A 15,306-nucleotide genomic window follows, 5' to 3' on the forward strand; every position below is an offset into this window, starting at 1 on the left:
ACTTCAGAACTAATTTAGATATTTTAAAATGACTATATTATAAAAATAAAATTAACAGTTTTACTTACAATTTTGAATATATTTATTTTTATATTTAAATTATTAACAATTGAAATGTGTGCGTGTGTGTATGAGAAGATTATAGAACTCATAAAAATACAAAATATTAACGAAATTGGCGTTGTTCATTAAGTTCATATTTAAATGCAACTAGATTACTGTTTTAACTACAATTTGTTTTAAAAATAATATTTAAATACTTTTACAAAGGTTTAATATATACAATTATATTTTAATATTTTATACGGATTTCATTTGTACTAAAAGTAATGACTAGATTGCAGATATTTATGCAAATTTATATTTTCATATTGACACTGATATATGTCAATGTCAATGATGATATCACATCTAAATGTCAATAAAAATACATTTTCTGTTCTAAATATCTTGTAATATATATTTTACTTTTTATATTTCATATATTTGTACATTTATACTCATTGTCTTGTTCATTTTTGCACATTTCCATTTAGTGTCAATGCATAAATAACAGCAATCTAGTAATGATATGCCAATTATCACAATTTTTACTATATATTTTTTGGAGCACAACCTTCTTTTCTTAACCGTTTAGTCTCTTCGTCAACATTTTTTGAATCTTTCGGTGCTTTATAATTTGCTACATGATCAACTCTTATTGTTCTGCCTAAAATCTGAAATGTAGAATTGTTATTAAAGTTAATCAATATAATTTTTGTTTCATGTTATAATGTTATTGAAGAACTTAATACAAAATAATTTATTTCAGAAATGTTTCTACCTTAATACCATTTAAGTTATCAACAGCTAATACTGTACTTTTTTGATTTTCATAGCATAAAAAACCATATCCCTTCTGTTTTCCTGTATTTTTATCCCTTATTAAATTTATATTTACTACTTCTCCGTATCTATAATAACAATAATTACAGTTAACATTTATTAAACAGAAATTTATAAATTACCTTGAATGTTTAAAACTTACTGAGAAAATACTGTTATAACATCACCTTCTGTTAAATCATATGGTAATCCACCGATAAAGATCCAAGCACTATCTCCATATTGATCATGCCAAGACGTACTCCTATTACTTACTAATTCTTGTTCTCCAAGCTTTTTTATATTTTTTACGTTTCTAAAAATATGTACAAATAAAGTTATGCCTTCTTTTAAATTAAATAAGTACATTTATATTCAAATATATTATAAAAATACTCACGTTAAAGGATTCATTTTAACTGAACTCCGGTTTAATAGAAATAAAATTATTGGAATGAACTTCGCCTCAGTGGAAATAAAATTATTTCCTTTTTCAGCGGTTTAAAAATTATGCGTATGTAAAGCTGAGCGTTTTTAGTATATTTGACAGATTACTTTGACATCGTGTTAGCTTCTATTCATGATTCGTCCAATGAATGGCTTCACTATCGCAAATGCACGTGGGTTTCGGCCATTTTGCAGCGGCATTTTGAATTATGAGTATCGGATTAAGTTTGGATTATGTTTTCATTTTATATGTACTAAGAAAATAATATATAAAATTCGTTAATACATTTTCTATGCACTACATTACACGATATTGTTTTTGATATCATATACTATATGTATACATTCTATATATGAAATTTAATTCATTTTTGTACTGTTAATTTGTGATGAAATCATGCACGAAAAGTTATTAATATTTTTACATATGAGATGTAGTATATTATTCATAGATTAGTATAGAGTCTACGATATTAATTTTTTAAAAATAATTATGCACCAAATGTAAACGAGTATTCGAAAATATAACCTCAAAAACAATTTATATTGGCATGTACGCACGCGTGTATGTGTAAATATAAAATTATTTAAGAAGAGATAATAGAAATACTATTATATTGATAGAAAGCCGATTGAACTGATAAAATTAGTGGGTTAAATAGTTAATTGTTTAATGTATCAATATTTGAATTTATAAATGTTAGGATAATTACAAAAAATGACGCCTTATATGATAAAAAACCTTAAACTATCTTAAATTAGTGAGTTTATAGTGGTAATACCAAACAATATGGTATTATCAACAAGAATGTCACATAAAGTGAATAGAATTTCTTATCACTATCACAATGTTTTTGTTGTATGTTTATTAATATTTACATTGTTTATAATTTTAATTACTACATATCATATCTTTAAATTTGGGAGTACACAAAAACGCTCTGTATATAATGCTATTATTCTTAACGACTTACAATCATTGCCAATTCAAGTAATTGATGAAGATCTTCCAGTGGCAGATACTACAAATATTTCTTGCACATACTTTAGTTGTTTTAATGTTTATCGCTGTGGTAGTCAAGGAAATAAACTTTTAGTATATGTCTATCCCCCAAAAATGTATGTAGATTCCTTGGGAAGGCCTATAACAAATCAAATAACAAAAGAATTTTATCAAATTTTAAATACTATTATTTCAAGTAAATTTTATACACCAAATCCATATGAAGCATGTATTTTCATTCCTTCAATTGATACATTAAATCAAAATAGATTAAAATTACAAGAAGTTTCGCAAGCCTTGAAAGCATTGCCATTGTAAGGTTCATTTTATTTCATATACATTTGAATAAACAATGTATGATATTTGTAATTCATTGCTTATATTTCAGCTGGAATAATGGAGAAAATCATTTAATATTTAATATGGTACCTGGAAGTGTACCTGATTACAATACAGTCATTGATGTACCTATTGGAAAAGCAATGATTGCAGGTGCAGGAATGTCATCATTAACATATAGATCTGATTTTGATATCAGTTTACCAGTATATAGCTCTCTTGTGGATAATCTTAAACCAAATTCTAATAATATAAGGTAATAAAATATTTTTAAAAATTCTCTTTTATTTATTTAAAATAATAAATATGTACATATATTCTAGACCATGGTTAGTTATTTCATCTCAAATGAACATTAATTCTGCATTTGAACAAGATTTATTGGAAGTTAAATCTCTGTCGCCAAAGGATATCTTAATATTAGGTACATGTTTGCATTATAGTTCTATGAACAGTGCAATTCGGTGTGCAGGAGAAGACGTTTATAAGTATCCTAATGTGCTTCAAGTATGTAAGATTGTAATGACTGCTATAATTAAAACAATATTTGTTTACTATATCTATTACTGTTAGACAGCAACATTTTGTCTAGTAATTCGAGGTGCAAGACTTGGCCAGAGCACACTTTTAGAATGTATGGCAGCAGGTTCTATACCTATAATTATAGCTGATTCTCTTACAATGCCTTATCATGGGATAATTGATTGGAGTAGGTAAGAGGTAATTAATTATATATTAGCTGTTTTTAAAAAGATGTTACAAATAAATATATTCTTTATTTAGGGCTGCTATATTTGTACGTGAAGTCGATATCTTATCAATAATATCAGTTTTAAAAAAGATATCTCCACAACGAATTATAGAACTTCAAGAACAAGGTGCATGGCTTTATGAAAAATATTTTATGTCTGTGGAAAAAATAACAGAAACTGCATTGGAAATACTCGCAGATCGTGTATTTCCACATTTAGCTAGAGATTATACATTTTGGAATATACCATCTCATACAGAAAGTATAAACTATAATAATTAATAAGTGACTAATAAATCAGATTATAACTATTATTTTATTATAAATGTAGGATATTATGTCTCCGCTGTTTCTACCAATTACTGCGCCAAAAACTCGAGGATTTACTGCTGTAATTCTGACGTACGACAGATTGGAATTGTTATTTCTTTTAATTAATAAACTTGTTAAAGTACCAAGCTTGTCTAAAGTTCTAGTTATATGGAATAATCAACAGAAAGATCCTCCACATTGTAAATTTTTATTTTTTATATTAATATTATTTTATGTGTTTCTTTGGTCTGATGGTTTCTAAAAATTTTGTTTATGTATTACAGCATCTAGATGGCCAAAATTAAATAAACCATTAAAAGTTATACAAACAAAGGAAAATAAACTATCCAACAGATTTTATCCTTATGATGAAATTGAAACTGAAGCAGTTCTATCAATAGATGATGATATTATTATGTTAACTGCTGATGAAGTAGAATTTGCTTATGAGGTATGTCTACTACATTTAAAAGTCAATTTTTAAAAAATTATATAAAATTAAAAAAGTAAAAATAATAATACATATGAGTAATTATTAGGTATGGAGAGAGTTTCCAGACCGAATAGTTGGTTTTCCATCTAGAATTCATATGTGGGATAATGGAACAAATTGTTGGAAATACGAAAGTGAATGGACTAATAGTATTTCTATGGTTTTAACTGGAGCTGCATTTCATCATAAAGTAATATAACACGTATTTTATTAGAAAGACTTAGAGTCCAATATATTTCTATTTCAGACCCCAGAAATATAATTTCTTAACTCTTGGACTTTGTTATTCCTTCCTGAAAAAGATATTTCCAACATAAATTTCCTGCATTCCTATGTTTCCGGATATAAGTTTCTAAGAAAATTAAGTATAATTTAGATTCTATTTGTAACTCAATATATTAGATCATGTTAATATTTTGAATAATATTTCAGTATTGGAATTATATGTATACCACTGCTATGCCCGGTGATATAAAAGAATGGGTTGATGAACATATGAATTGTGAGGACATAGCCATGAATTTTTTAGTAGCAAATATCACAAGAAAAGCACCCATAAAAGTAAGTGTATTACAATTTTTTTAATTTGAGATAAATAATATATTAAATACTTAATATTATCATAGGTGACACCAAAAAAGAAATTTCGATGCCCGGAATGCACAAATACTGAAATGTTGTCTGCAGATTTAACACATATGGTAGAACGTACACAATGTATAAATAGATTTTCTTCAATTTATGGCACAATGCCGTTACAGTCAGTTGAATTCCGAGCAGATCCGGTTTTATTCAAAGATATATTTCCCGAAAAACTCAAAAGATTCAACGATATTGGAAGTTTATAAACATTTATCCATTCTAAAATATAATAATAGAGATCTTTCTAATATTAAAATAATTTATAAACAAGATACTATACGAACAGTTGCAAATGCATTTTAAAAATGAAATATGAAATTAGTATGAAATAGACAATTTATTGAAACATGTCTGAGTTTATTATATCAATAATAGATAGGTAGATGTATATTTGGTGATTGTTATGTAGTTATATATGTAGATAATATTTGAAACAGAAATTCGTGGTTTTAGAAACCAGGATAGTTAGAGTTTTCGAAAAATATATTAATTTGAAAATATCAGGATTTCTTCAAAAAGGAACGACTGATCTTATATTCTTTTTATGTGATCTGATCTTATATATATTTATATCTAGAAAAATTGCTGTACCTTTTGATTAATAAATTAGTAGAACTCAAAATACGTATAGATTATAAGAATAAAAAAACATAAGTGTTAACCATTTATTTCTTACTAATTTAATGTATGTATGAGATGTCGTATCTTAATGTTAATAGAAAGAAAAGTATATAAGAATATAAAAGAAGAATTATGTAAGTACAACGTATAACGCCTATTTTGATCTTTATGTGCGTAAACCTATATAAATGTAGAACGGATGATGCTTATAATATCAATCATTCAATATATTTTTTGCTATTATCAGACGCAACGAAAATACTAAAAATGCTCTCCTATTAAGTGAAAAATTGTTACATTATACAATTATTTTTAAACTGTAAGTTAAACAAATTGTGTTAGGCATTGGATCATATTTCTAAAAGATATATGACAATTATTTTTATTGTTCTTTGTTAATTGTTTCTTTCTTTATCTTCTTTTTTAATTATCATCTTTTAACTTATATTTTTTATTACAGCATTAAACATATACGTTATACTTCATAAAATAAGTTCTTTTTTTTGTATATCTAAAATTGCTTATAATATGTATGAGGTAGGTATGTAATATTATATAATATTATGTAATATTATGTATGAAAAACTACTTTATTAACCAGCTTTGAACAGATTTTTTTGTATGCTACATGAAAGTAAGAAATAATTTACATTTTATAAAAAAACCTACATATTGACATTATTGTATATTATTTTTTATGTAATAACATAATTTAACATGAATCATAAATCCATTAACATGTTATGTAATTTTGAAACAGATTCCTTCGACAGTTGCTTTCTTGCCAACTTCATGAGATGGGAGAACAGCCATATGACTCTGAAAAATTATAAATATAATATTTACATCTCTTTTTATTTTGAATAATAACCAATCATACCATTGGTGTTTGTTCATTTGAATTCATGTAACCTATTATCATTGAATTTGTAGAATGACTCCAAAGGAAATCTCCTACTCCTTCTTGGGCTGCATATCGAATAGCAATAACACCTCCAAGTTTCTGTTCAAGTCCACATAAAAATTTCGAATCTGAAAGAAATTTTTCTTTATTTATAATAACCGTTAGTTTATTCTTTCTAATATAAAAGATTTGTTGGCACTGGAAGATATTGATAAAGTAGTTACGAGTTTTCACCAATAAAATCAGCTTTCATAGAATGGTATAAGTTGATAATAGGACAAGAATTATGTGATATAGCTTCTGCAGTTGTTCGTGCTAGCAAAGTGCGAATGAGATGTTCGCCACAGCCTGATGTGCTTGTTCCTATAGAATATTTGTCTTTATATGCCCATGTTCCACATCCCCACATTCCTGCCTTAATGTCATAGTTCAATAGTATTATTATTACATCTGCAACCAATGCTGATAATAAAAAATAGAAAATGTTGTACCTGCCCTACTCTTCCTGGATATTTTAAAATAATACCACCACTAGAACAAGCTCCAGCAATATTTCCTTCTTTATCAACACATATTGCACCAACTGTATCCATTCTTTGTTTAGTATACTAAACCATTAAATTAATTTAAGATTATATAATAATGTACAAAGATATTGAAAAGTAATTTACCTTGTGAACATCTATATCAGAACTTTCTATTTTTCTTTTATAATGTTTATACATCTTCTGTGCTTTTGCTAAAAATTATAACAGAATATTAATTTATTAATTAAAATTAATGGGAATATATATAAATATAAAAAATATTTGTCATAAACATTTAAATTTTCATATAATAAAAGTTCCTAAAAGTTCCTTTTTTATCACCCTGAATAATAATTATCCTGAATTATATATAATATTTCAATATTTTACTCCAGACATAAAACACAAAACATTATGTTTATAAATAGCTAACATTTATAAACATAACTATAGAAAAATCATAAGCGAATGTGTTAAATTAATTGTTACATACTTGAAATTAGTTGTTCTGGTGGTAATGTTTGTATTCCCATTTCTTGTGCCCATACATGTGCACCATTCCCAACTAAAAAACTGATATCATAAAATGAATTTTTTTAAATTATTATTATTATTATTACATCATAAATTTACTTTTATTTCTTATTTTAAATTTTTATAATATTGGCGTTGTTGAATTTATAGAAAAAGTGTCTTATTGGTAAAATTTATTTTAATCATTTTTTTATATATATAAACAGTAGGAAAAATAAAAAGAATAAGCAGTTGAATAAAAAGCAGTTGAAAATAAGAATAAGACCTTCAAAGAATAAAAATCATCCAAAAAATAGACAAGTTGAAGAAGGATTTTAATATAAAATGGAGACACTGACATTTATGTTTTATCATGTATTGTCACTAAAAGAGAGAAATTTATTTAGGTCACATTAAAGACGGAGATGAGACAGACGTTCTTTCTTTTTATGTATTTCTTGGTATCATGGCTTTACATCATACAACAACATTGCCAAACTTGAAACGCAATCCGTTTTAGAATTAAAATATCAATGAAAAATTACACATATGTATAGCTTAATGAACAATTTATATTAAGAATATTAAAGTATTTTTATAAATGCTATTAAGTTCCTAAAGCTTTTCTCCATTTTTCCTCTTCTTTAGATTTTTTATTTTTCTGAAAGTTATTCAGGCTGTTCATGTTTTTTATTTTTGCTATTGTTTATATATATACATGAAGCAATTAGAACAGATGCCATCAAACTCTGGCTGCTTTACTGCAAGTTGACCTCAGCTTTTAATATTTACCTTGGTGGAATCCTACCATATGCAATTTTAATTGACTGATATTCGCAAAGTCGTTTTGCCAATGAAACAGGATTTTTTATTCCACTAACTGCACCAACTGCTCCAAATTGTAATGTAGTACCATCCATTACACTTGCATCACATTCTACTGCTCCTTCCAATGTGAGATTTGACCCAAATCCAGCATTGGTTAAAGGAGAGTTTTCTAATACTATTACAGTTTCTACCACAGCATCTAATGAACTACCACCAGCCTTTAAATTTTGTATGCCCTTTAAAAATATTGTTATTTATTAAATTGCCTAGGATTGTACCATATAATATATTAAAATATATTAAAATATAAGTAAAAATAATTTACAGCTTTGCATGCTTGACGGCATAGTTTCCGATATTTTTCTTTAAGAGCTTCTGAATGTCGTCCTGCTCCTAATAAAATATATATTATTATAATATTATAAATATAAACATTTCATTTAATTAAGATCAATTTGTTTAGTTCTGTTATACTTGTGCTCAGATGTTTCATTTTATATGTTTTAAGTAAATAATAACATACCCACATGGACAGCAATAAATCCTTCATTAACATTACTCATTATATGAAATGAGTTCTGTACTGTTACTATATCTTTATCTTTTTTACAATTACGACTTATCAAATATATTGTTTATACAGTGATTGTAAATATATGAAGACCTCTAAATCATATTATGTTTAACTTATATTTTAAAGGCTTACATGCATACATATGTACGTACGTACGTACATACATACATTTATATATATATGTGCGCGCGTGTGTGTGTGTGTGTATATATATATATATATATATATATATATATATGATAACCTATCTAATTACTATCTTTCTGCGAGTAACAGTACTGAATAATGATAAGATTTTGCATTATCTGAAAGAATACAAAAGAATCATGAAATTACTCATAAATATAAAATATGAAGTTATGTTTAAAAAACGCATGCGTATATATACTATATAACTATGACTTTATACAACTAACTTACATATGTATATGTATATCTTTTTATAACTTAGTTATGTTAAAATAATACAAAAATATATCTTTCCATCAATATTATTATTTATAATTAAATGAAATTATGATTTTTATATGAATAAATTCGATAGGATTATTACGTATTTCGTGCTCATCTAAGGATTTATTTTATGTGGATTGGTACCTATGGAGCATAAAACATTTACTAGTTAGAACGCGTGAAAATTTTAAAACTGTTAGCTAACTGTTCAAGATACAAAAAATCTTTTCTTTTTGAAAGTTATGCTCCAGTTTTTCTTCATGCTTTTAGGATCCTCCTTCCAGATTTCTATTATTCAGTACTGGATCAGATTTTGTGTAACTAATCGAAAATTTTCTTTCCAGTTAAATTAACATCCAACCAAATTCTCAGTTTTTTGAATAGGGTATTTCCTGCTTTTTGAATTATAACTTTTTTCATATCATGTCATACGTATTGAATATTTGAATATTTTCATATTTAATGTGTGTATATGTACATATATATACATACATATATGTATGTACAAATCACAGTCATATGACCATAGACAATTTTAAATTTCGCTCCTAATTTACATATCGATATCGCTAGGTATAAATACATTAAAACTAAGTTCACGTAATAATTTAACAAAGAAAGGAAATCAAATGTGTAGTTCTTGAAAGTGACACCGAAGGGCGTAAATTTTTCCATGAAATACGCGGGAGTTGTCAATCCATATTCTGTGTTATTACAATGGAATTAAACACACGGTTTATTAGTATACTTGGTGTTTAAATTTGGATGTGAAGTACATAGCGTTAGGTGTAGAATTTTTTTATATTTCTTTGGAATTTTACAAAATTTATAATGCCGGTTATTAACATGAAACCCCAAACTTTAAAATAATAAATCAAATTAATTATAGGTACAGTTGCATTCTGTGATTTATATGTAATCATACTTTTCATTTACAATTAATGATTTATGCTTAAATATTTTTTCTATATTTATTTATTTTGATATTAAAATATCTCAAGTAATCTTAAAGATTATTTTAGGTTATTTGAATCAACAATTCTGACGTAGCGGTTATCAATCTCAATCTTCATGCATATGCACACACGTATATATACAGATATATATATTTTTATCTGCATACATTGTAAGTATTACATTTAACAATTTTTCTCTTTTTATACATTATATACTTACTTGTATATCCTATTATATTATATTATATTATATTATATTATATTATATTATATTATATTATATTACTATTGCACGTTAGTTCACTACATGACTGATGAAAATTTGATAAAATTTTCAGAATTATATGAGAAACAATAAAAGATACATCATTTACAATATATTGAATGGCCATATTAGTAAAAGACAGTTGGATTTTGTGCTACAAGCAATTGTTTTTTTACAACAATCATGATATTCGACTTTCTGAAAAAATTTTTTGGGTGGGTAGATGAAGCACCTAGAAAACGTAGAGTTTCATTTAGTTCAGAAAAAGAATTTGTTACTCCTAAAAAACATCGTTGTGATTACGATATCATTAATGTGGAGGAAGAACCCATTGAAATTAAAGATGACAGCGATGGCGATATTCAAGATATTTCTAAAGATAAATATTCTCCTATTAAATCATCTAGTAGATTAAATGGTACATGTAATAGTAGAGACAAGTCACTGACATGTTGTCCATCAACCTTTTCCTCATCAAAATCACAGCAATGTTATGATAAAGCAAGTATGGGACATTCTAGTAATAAAAGTGATAGAGGACAAAATGTTGTACCACATCAACAATGTTCAACATTATTTAAAACTCATCGTCTAAGAGAAAAAAATCAGTATGAAGAGTTATTACAGAATTTTTTCCCACGTAGGATAGATGTTATATGTGATAAACATGAAGATAAAAGATCTAGACAGAAACCAATAGAAGTAATAGATTTAGATAAATCTGGTTCTTCGTCTCCTTTTCCTAAAACTCAGCCAGCTTATAGAAAACATGATAGAACGTTACAAATGCATTGGACTATTCCAATTAGAGAAAAAAAAGGTAGAGAAATAATTATCAATGTAGATAATGACGAGAAAGAAAGGACAATACATTCCATTCACAATGAGACACAATGTCCTAAAAAAGATACGGCTGTCGCAAAATTTGCACAAAATAAATATCCTGAATGTATAACTACAAACACCTTAAGAGATCGATTAGCAGCAAAAGCTGTAATGAGAGAGGATTTTGTACCTCAAGTAACAAAAAGATATGACGAACGAATCGAACAACGTCATAAAGAAGCAGAGGAGCTTAAAAGAATGACCTGTGTTTTGTCTAAACATAATCGTTTAGCAAGAGAAGCTGCACTAGAAGAACATCTAGCACGATCTATAAGATTATGTGAGGCTGTTTTGGAAAGAGAAAAATTAGAAGAGCCAGAATTACCTACTTTAACGGAGGAAATGATGCAAGAAGTAAAAAATGCTCTTATTTCTCGACCTTCAGATGAAGTTCTTGTTGAAGGATTTGGTTTAGGAATAACAAGAAGAGATATTCATACATTAGCTGATTTGAATTGGCTAAACGACGAAGTAATAAATTTTTATATGAATTTATTAATAGCCAGAAGTAATAGTAATGATAAATATCCAAAAGTACATGCTATGAATACGTTTTTTTATCCAAAATTAATCTCAGGTGGACATTCATCCTTAAGAAGATGGACTAGAAAAATTGATATTTTTTCACAGGATATTATAGTTGTTCCTATACATTTAGGCATTCATTGGTGTATGTCAATAATCGACTTTCGGGACAAGTCTATTCGTTATTATGACAGCATGGGTGGCAACAACTCCAAGTGTCTGTCAGCATTACGACAATATTTGGAAGATGAAAGTTTGGATAAAAAGAAGCAAACTTATGATACCAGTAGCTGGAAATTAGAGTGTGCCAAAAATATCCCACAACAAATGAATGGCAGTGACTGTGGAGTCTTCTCTTGTATGTTTGCTGAATATATTTGTGGAAATAAAAAGATCACGTTTACACAGCAGGATATGCCATATTTTCGAAATAAGATGATTTATGAAATACTGAAGTCCAAGCTTTTATAAAAAAAGATATTTATTTAAACAATTACTGACAATGTATAAGCAGAATAACTTACAATAACTTCCAAAAATTACAAAATATTTTAGCATAAAAGAGTTTACTACTGGGTAGAATATTCTAAAGACATTCTGAGAATATTCTGTGAACATTTATATGGAAAAGTAATGTTATTCATATTATTACTATAGTATTTAAAAGAGTTCCACAGTATAATCTTTTTTTTGTAGTATCATATTTGTTTAAAAGTGGAATGTTAATTTCTTTTTTCAATGTAAAGAATAACAGTAATTTGTTAACACAAATTGAAAAAATAATGTCATAATAAATGGCATTTCCTTTTAATAGGAATCACATTTATTTTAATAACAAAATTTATCAGTAAAAAGTGTAATATTTAGTTACTGCATATTCTTTATACAAAAATAAGAAGCTGTAATGTAATGCTTTATTTCGAATAAATTTAAAATTATAAAATTACTTATATACAGATATATTTTACGTTTGAAACTATTTATATAATAAGAACTAAGTTTTCTAATTATAGTTTTATTTTATAAACACTTTATTTCAGTATTTAAGCCTGACTCATATTTTAAACAATATCGAGTTGTAAATTTGACTGTCCATATGTACATATTGTGAGTTTCATTCATATATAAATGTAGTATCGTGGATGAAAGGCCTAAGAGATATCGGGCGAACTATAAACAATGTCGCGAGAAAGCCGACAGTCCCAACAATGTATCGTCGGTCCTTCAATCGAATAATTTCGTGGAAAAGGCCTGCGTGACCCTGGCCACGAGCGATTACGGAACACGTGCGTGGTGGGATTTAGATAAAAGACAAAGGGATGCTAAGGGAGAAAGACAAATTAACAGTCAGAGTGCTAGTTGAGAAGTCAGAGAGTGTTAATTGCGTTGTCGAGAGAGTGTAGTCTGCGTGAGAGAGAGAGAGAGAGAGAGAGCGTTGAATTCGTGGTGACAAGAGTTGCAAATTAACTATCTACTTGTCTTAATTATAATACGTTATTATGATTAATTCACGTTAAAGAACCATCGTTTCCTGTTTAACCAACATTTGTTTAATCCATTTATTGTAAATAAACTAATTGTAGTAAAGATCCTACATAAATGTATACTTATATGAAATGTGGTAGATTTACAAAACACTAATATGTTAAATCAATCTGGTTTTTATATAAAATCAAAATTTACAGGGAATTTGTTAATACTTAATACATACAAAAATATTTACATATTATCTTCTTTGTTTAACTATATCTGAGTTCCTAACTGTAATAAATTAATATTATGAAAATGTTCGTGAAAATGATAAAATTTTATTGGCCAAAATAAAATATACATGGATGTATGAAATAAGATTAATTTTTACATACATCCCTAAATTTTATTAGATATATGATATTTCATACACAATACAAATTTAACATATATAGAATGTTATATATCTAAATATACTAACTCGATCACATTACTATGATTTCAATTTTTTAATTGGTTAAAGAAAAAAGTATATATAATTTACATATACCGGCTAACGACTAGGTCGCTTTAATTTGACTGGCAGTTATTTCTTATTTATAATGACTAGGTGTAAAGGTAATGTATACAAAATGTACTGTTGTTTATGTCGCTTATTGTATAAGCCTTTAAATATGTATGTATAACAAAGATTGGACGTAAAACTTATATAGTAGGAATATATGTAGATGATGTGATACTACTTCTTAATAAAGTATCTGTAGCTTGTGGTGTAGCAGATCCTTTACGAGAGGAACGTTTATGAGGGTGAAGATTAAGGGGTGGTAAATTTGGATGTTCGATTCGTGTCGGCGAACTGACGCGTGGGCGCGATGTTCCTCTTTGTATACCTATAATCAAAATCAAAATTAAATTACAGATGCGCTAATTATATTTATCAATAAAAATGTGAGCATTAAAACATTGCCTGGATCATTCGACTCCAAAACATCATTGAGCTGATAATAGTCAGTCTTTATTAACGAAGGTTCTTCGTAATCTACAAACGCAGTGTTATCAAAGGCTTTGTCGTCCTTCAGGCGATTTTGAATCGGGGTAGTTACCGGTGGATCTGCGTAAGTCTGCAAAATCAATAATCTATCTTCAGATATTTTAAATGTTTCCTTACTTCATTCAAGGAATATACAATTTTTTTTTAATAAATAATTGTACGTTCTTCCTTTATTCTTACATTAGTCAGCGTATATTGTTTCTGTTTTATCATTGTTTAGAATTGCAATTGTTTTTCACTATCGATAGTTTATTCGATTTATTCCAATTGTAACAAAATTTTTTTGGAATCGTGTATGTGAATGAAAGTATAACTACGTATACAAACGTAATATTAAATTGCCTTAAGTTTTACATGTTCAGTTGGCGTAGTTGAACAGGCACGCTTATGGAATTGTCCACCGCCAATGGTTTCATAGGTATGTTCCTCTAGATAGTGTCTGGTGGTACCCCGTGGTGTCAGAGTAGCCCACATAACACGGCTATCTTGCATAGTATCAGTTGCACAGGGATAAAGAACAGCTTCGTTTTGAATCCTCCCATTTTTTGCTTGTATACCAGATGTTGTGTTTGGTATGGAAATTACGCCGCTCTTGCCACTTCTATTGCTGTAGAGTAAAAGTTTATTGTTATTCTATATATTGTTTTGGTTATAAAATTTATTCACTCGATATATATTTCGTAAAATATAGTCATGATTTAATATTTTATTTGCATATTCAATTTCTATTTAACTGATAATTTTGATTGTTCTCTATCTTATTATTCTTAAAAAATAAATAATGGAAGGAGACTTACAATTTGCATTTCAAGAGTAATATCGCCAGAATGATGCCTATGAAAATTACACCGATACAGGAGAATATTAGAACCAGCAACCATGT

General features: G+C 27.3%; 5 protein-coding genes across 12 annotated transcripts; 2 read left to right on the forward strand and 3 right to left on the reverse strand.

Annotated features, from left to right (window-relative positions):
* Positions 1-233: 233 nt before the first annotated feature.
* On the reverse strand, positions 234-2,402 carry LOC117166076 (RNA-binding motif protein, X-linked 2). Its single transcript, XM_033349723.2, has 5 exons — positions 2,286-2,402; positions 1,265-1,565; positions 1,028-1,180; positions 824-953; positions 234-716 (listed from the first exon to the last, which is right to left on the reverse strand). The coding sequence occupies exons 2-5, from the start codon at positions 1,276-1,278 to the stop codon at positions 594-596; spliced, it is 420 nt and encodes a 139-aa protein (XP_033205614.1). The 5' UTR covers positions 1,279-1,565; positions 2,286-2,402; the 3' UTR covers positions 234-593.
* sotv (exostosin glycosyltransferase sotv) lies at positions 1,727-6,505 on the forward strand. Of its 3 annotated transcripts, XM_033349718.2 has the most exons (10): positions 1,752-2,628; positions 2,703-2,909; positions 2,977-3,160; positions 3,227-3,366; positions 3,437-3,662; positions 3,736-3,916; positions 4,001-4,167; positions 4,256-4,399; positions 4,642-4,770; positions 4,836-6,505. In XM_033349718.2, the coding sequence occupies exons 1-10, from the start codon at positions 2,102-2,104 to the stop codon at positions 5,055-5,057; spliced, it is 2,127 nt and encodes a 708-aa protein (XP_033205609.2). In that variant the 5' UTR covers positions 1,752-2,101; the 3' UTR covers positions 5,058-6,505. The 3 variants fall into 3 exon arrangements, with proteins under 3 accessions (XP_033205611.2, XP_033205610.2, XP_033205609.2); XM_033349720.2 differs by lacking the exons at positions 4,642-4,770; positions 4,836-6,505 and adding an exon at positions 4,457-4,618 and having other exon boundaries at positions 1,727-2,628; XM_033349719.2 differs by lacking the exon at positions 4,256-4,399 and having other exon boundaries at positions 1,740-2,628.
* Positions 6,044-9,379, reverse strand: Tasp1 (Taspase 1). 6 transcript variants are annotated; one of them, XR_013060521.1, is made up of 10 exons: positions 9,239-9,379; positions 8,768-9,123; positions 8,570-8,637; positions 8,209-8,480; positions 7,397-7,476; positions 7,048-7,115; positions 6,868-6,984; positions 6,601-6,791; positions 6,385-6,504; positions 6,044-6,291 (listed from the first exon to the last, which is right to left on the reverse strand). XR_013060521.1 is itself a non-coding variant. In XM_076625875.1 (10 exons), the coding sequence occupies exons 2-10, from the start codon at positions 8,805-8,807 to the stop codon at positions 6,263-6,265; spliced, it is 975 nt and encodes a 324-aa protein (XP_076481990.1). In that variant the 5' UTR covers positions 8,808-9,123; positions 9,239-9,379; the 3' UTR covers positions 6,044-6,262. The 6 variants fall into 6 exon arrangements, 2 of the variants coding, with proteins under 2 accessions (XP_076481990.1, XP_033205613.1); XR_004466163.2 differs by having other exon boundaries at positions 6,353-6,504; XR_013060520.1 differs by having other exon boundaries at positions 6,385-6,519.
* A 544-nt stretch (positions 9,380-9,923) lies between these two features.
* LOC117166019 (sentrin-specific protease 1) lies at positions 9,924-12,848 on the forward strand. The gene is made up of 3 exons (XM_033349616.2): positions 9,924-10,160; positions 10,294-10,397; positions 10,566-12,848. Exon 3 carries the CDS (start codon positions 10,676-10,678, stop codon positions 12,371-12,373), a length of 1,698 nt encoding a protein of 565 aa, XP_033205507.1. The 5' UTR covers positions 9,924-10,160; positions 10,294-10,397; positions 10,566-10,675; the 3' UTR covers positions 12,374-12,848.
* Positions 12,849-13,491: 643 nt separating this feature from the next.
* Positions 13,492-14,983, reverse strand: LOC117166020 (uncharacterized). The gene is made up of 3 exons (XM_076625877.1): positions 14,778-14,983; positions 14,340-14,509; positions 13,492-14,262 (listed from the first exon to the last, which is right to left on the reverse strand). Exons 1-3 carry the CDS (start codon positions 14,837-14,839, stop codon positions 14,078-14,080), a joined length of 417 nt encoding a protein of 138 aa, XP_076481992.1. The 5' UTR covers positions 14,840-14,983; the 3' UTR covers positions 13,492-14,077.
* Positions 14,984-15,306: the final 323 nt, after the last annotated feature.

The sequence above is a fragment of the Bombus vancouverensis genome, chromosome 17 (genome assembly GCF_051014615.1).
Source record: "Bombus vancouverensis nearcticus chromosome 17, iyBomVanc1_principal, whole genome shotgun sequence".
NCBI classification, from domain to species: Eukaryota; Metazoa; Arthropoda; class Insecta; order Hymenoptera; family Apidae; genus Bombus; species Bombus vancouverensis.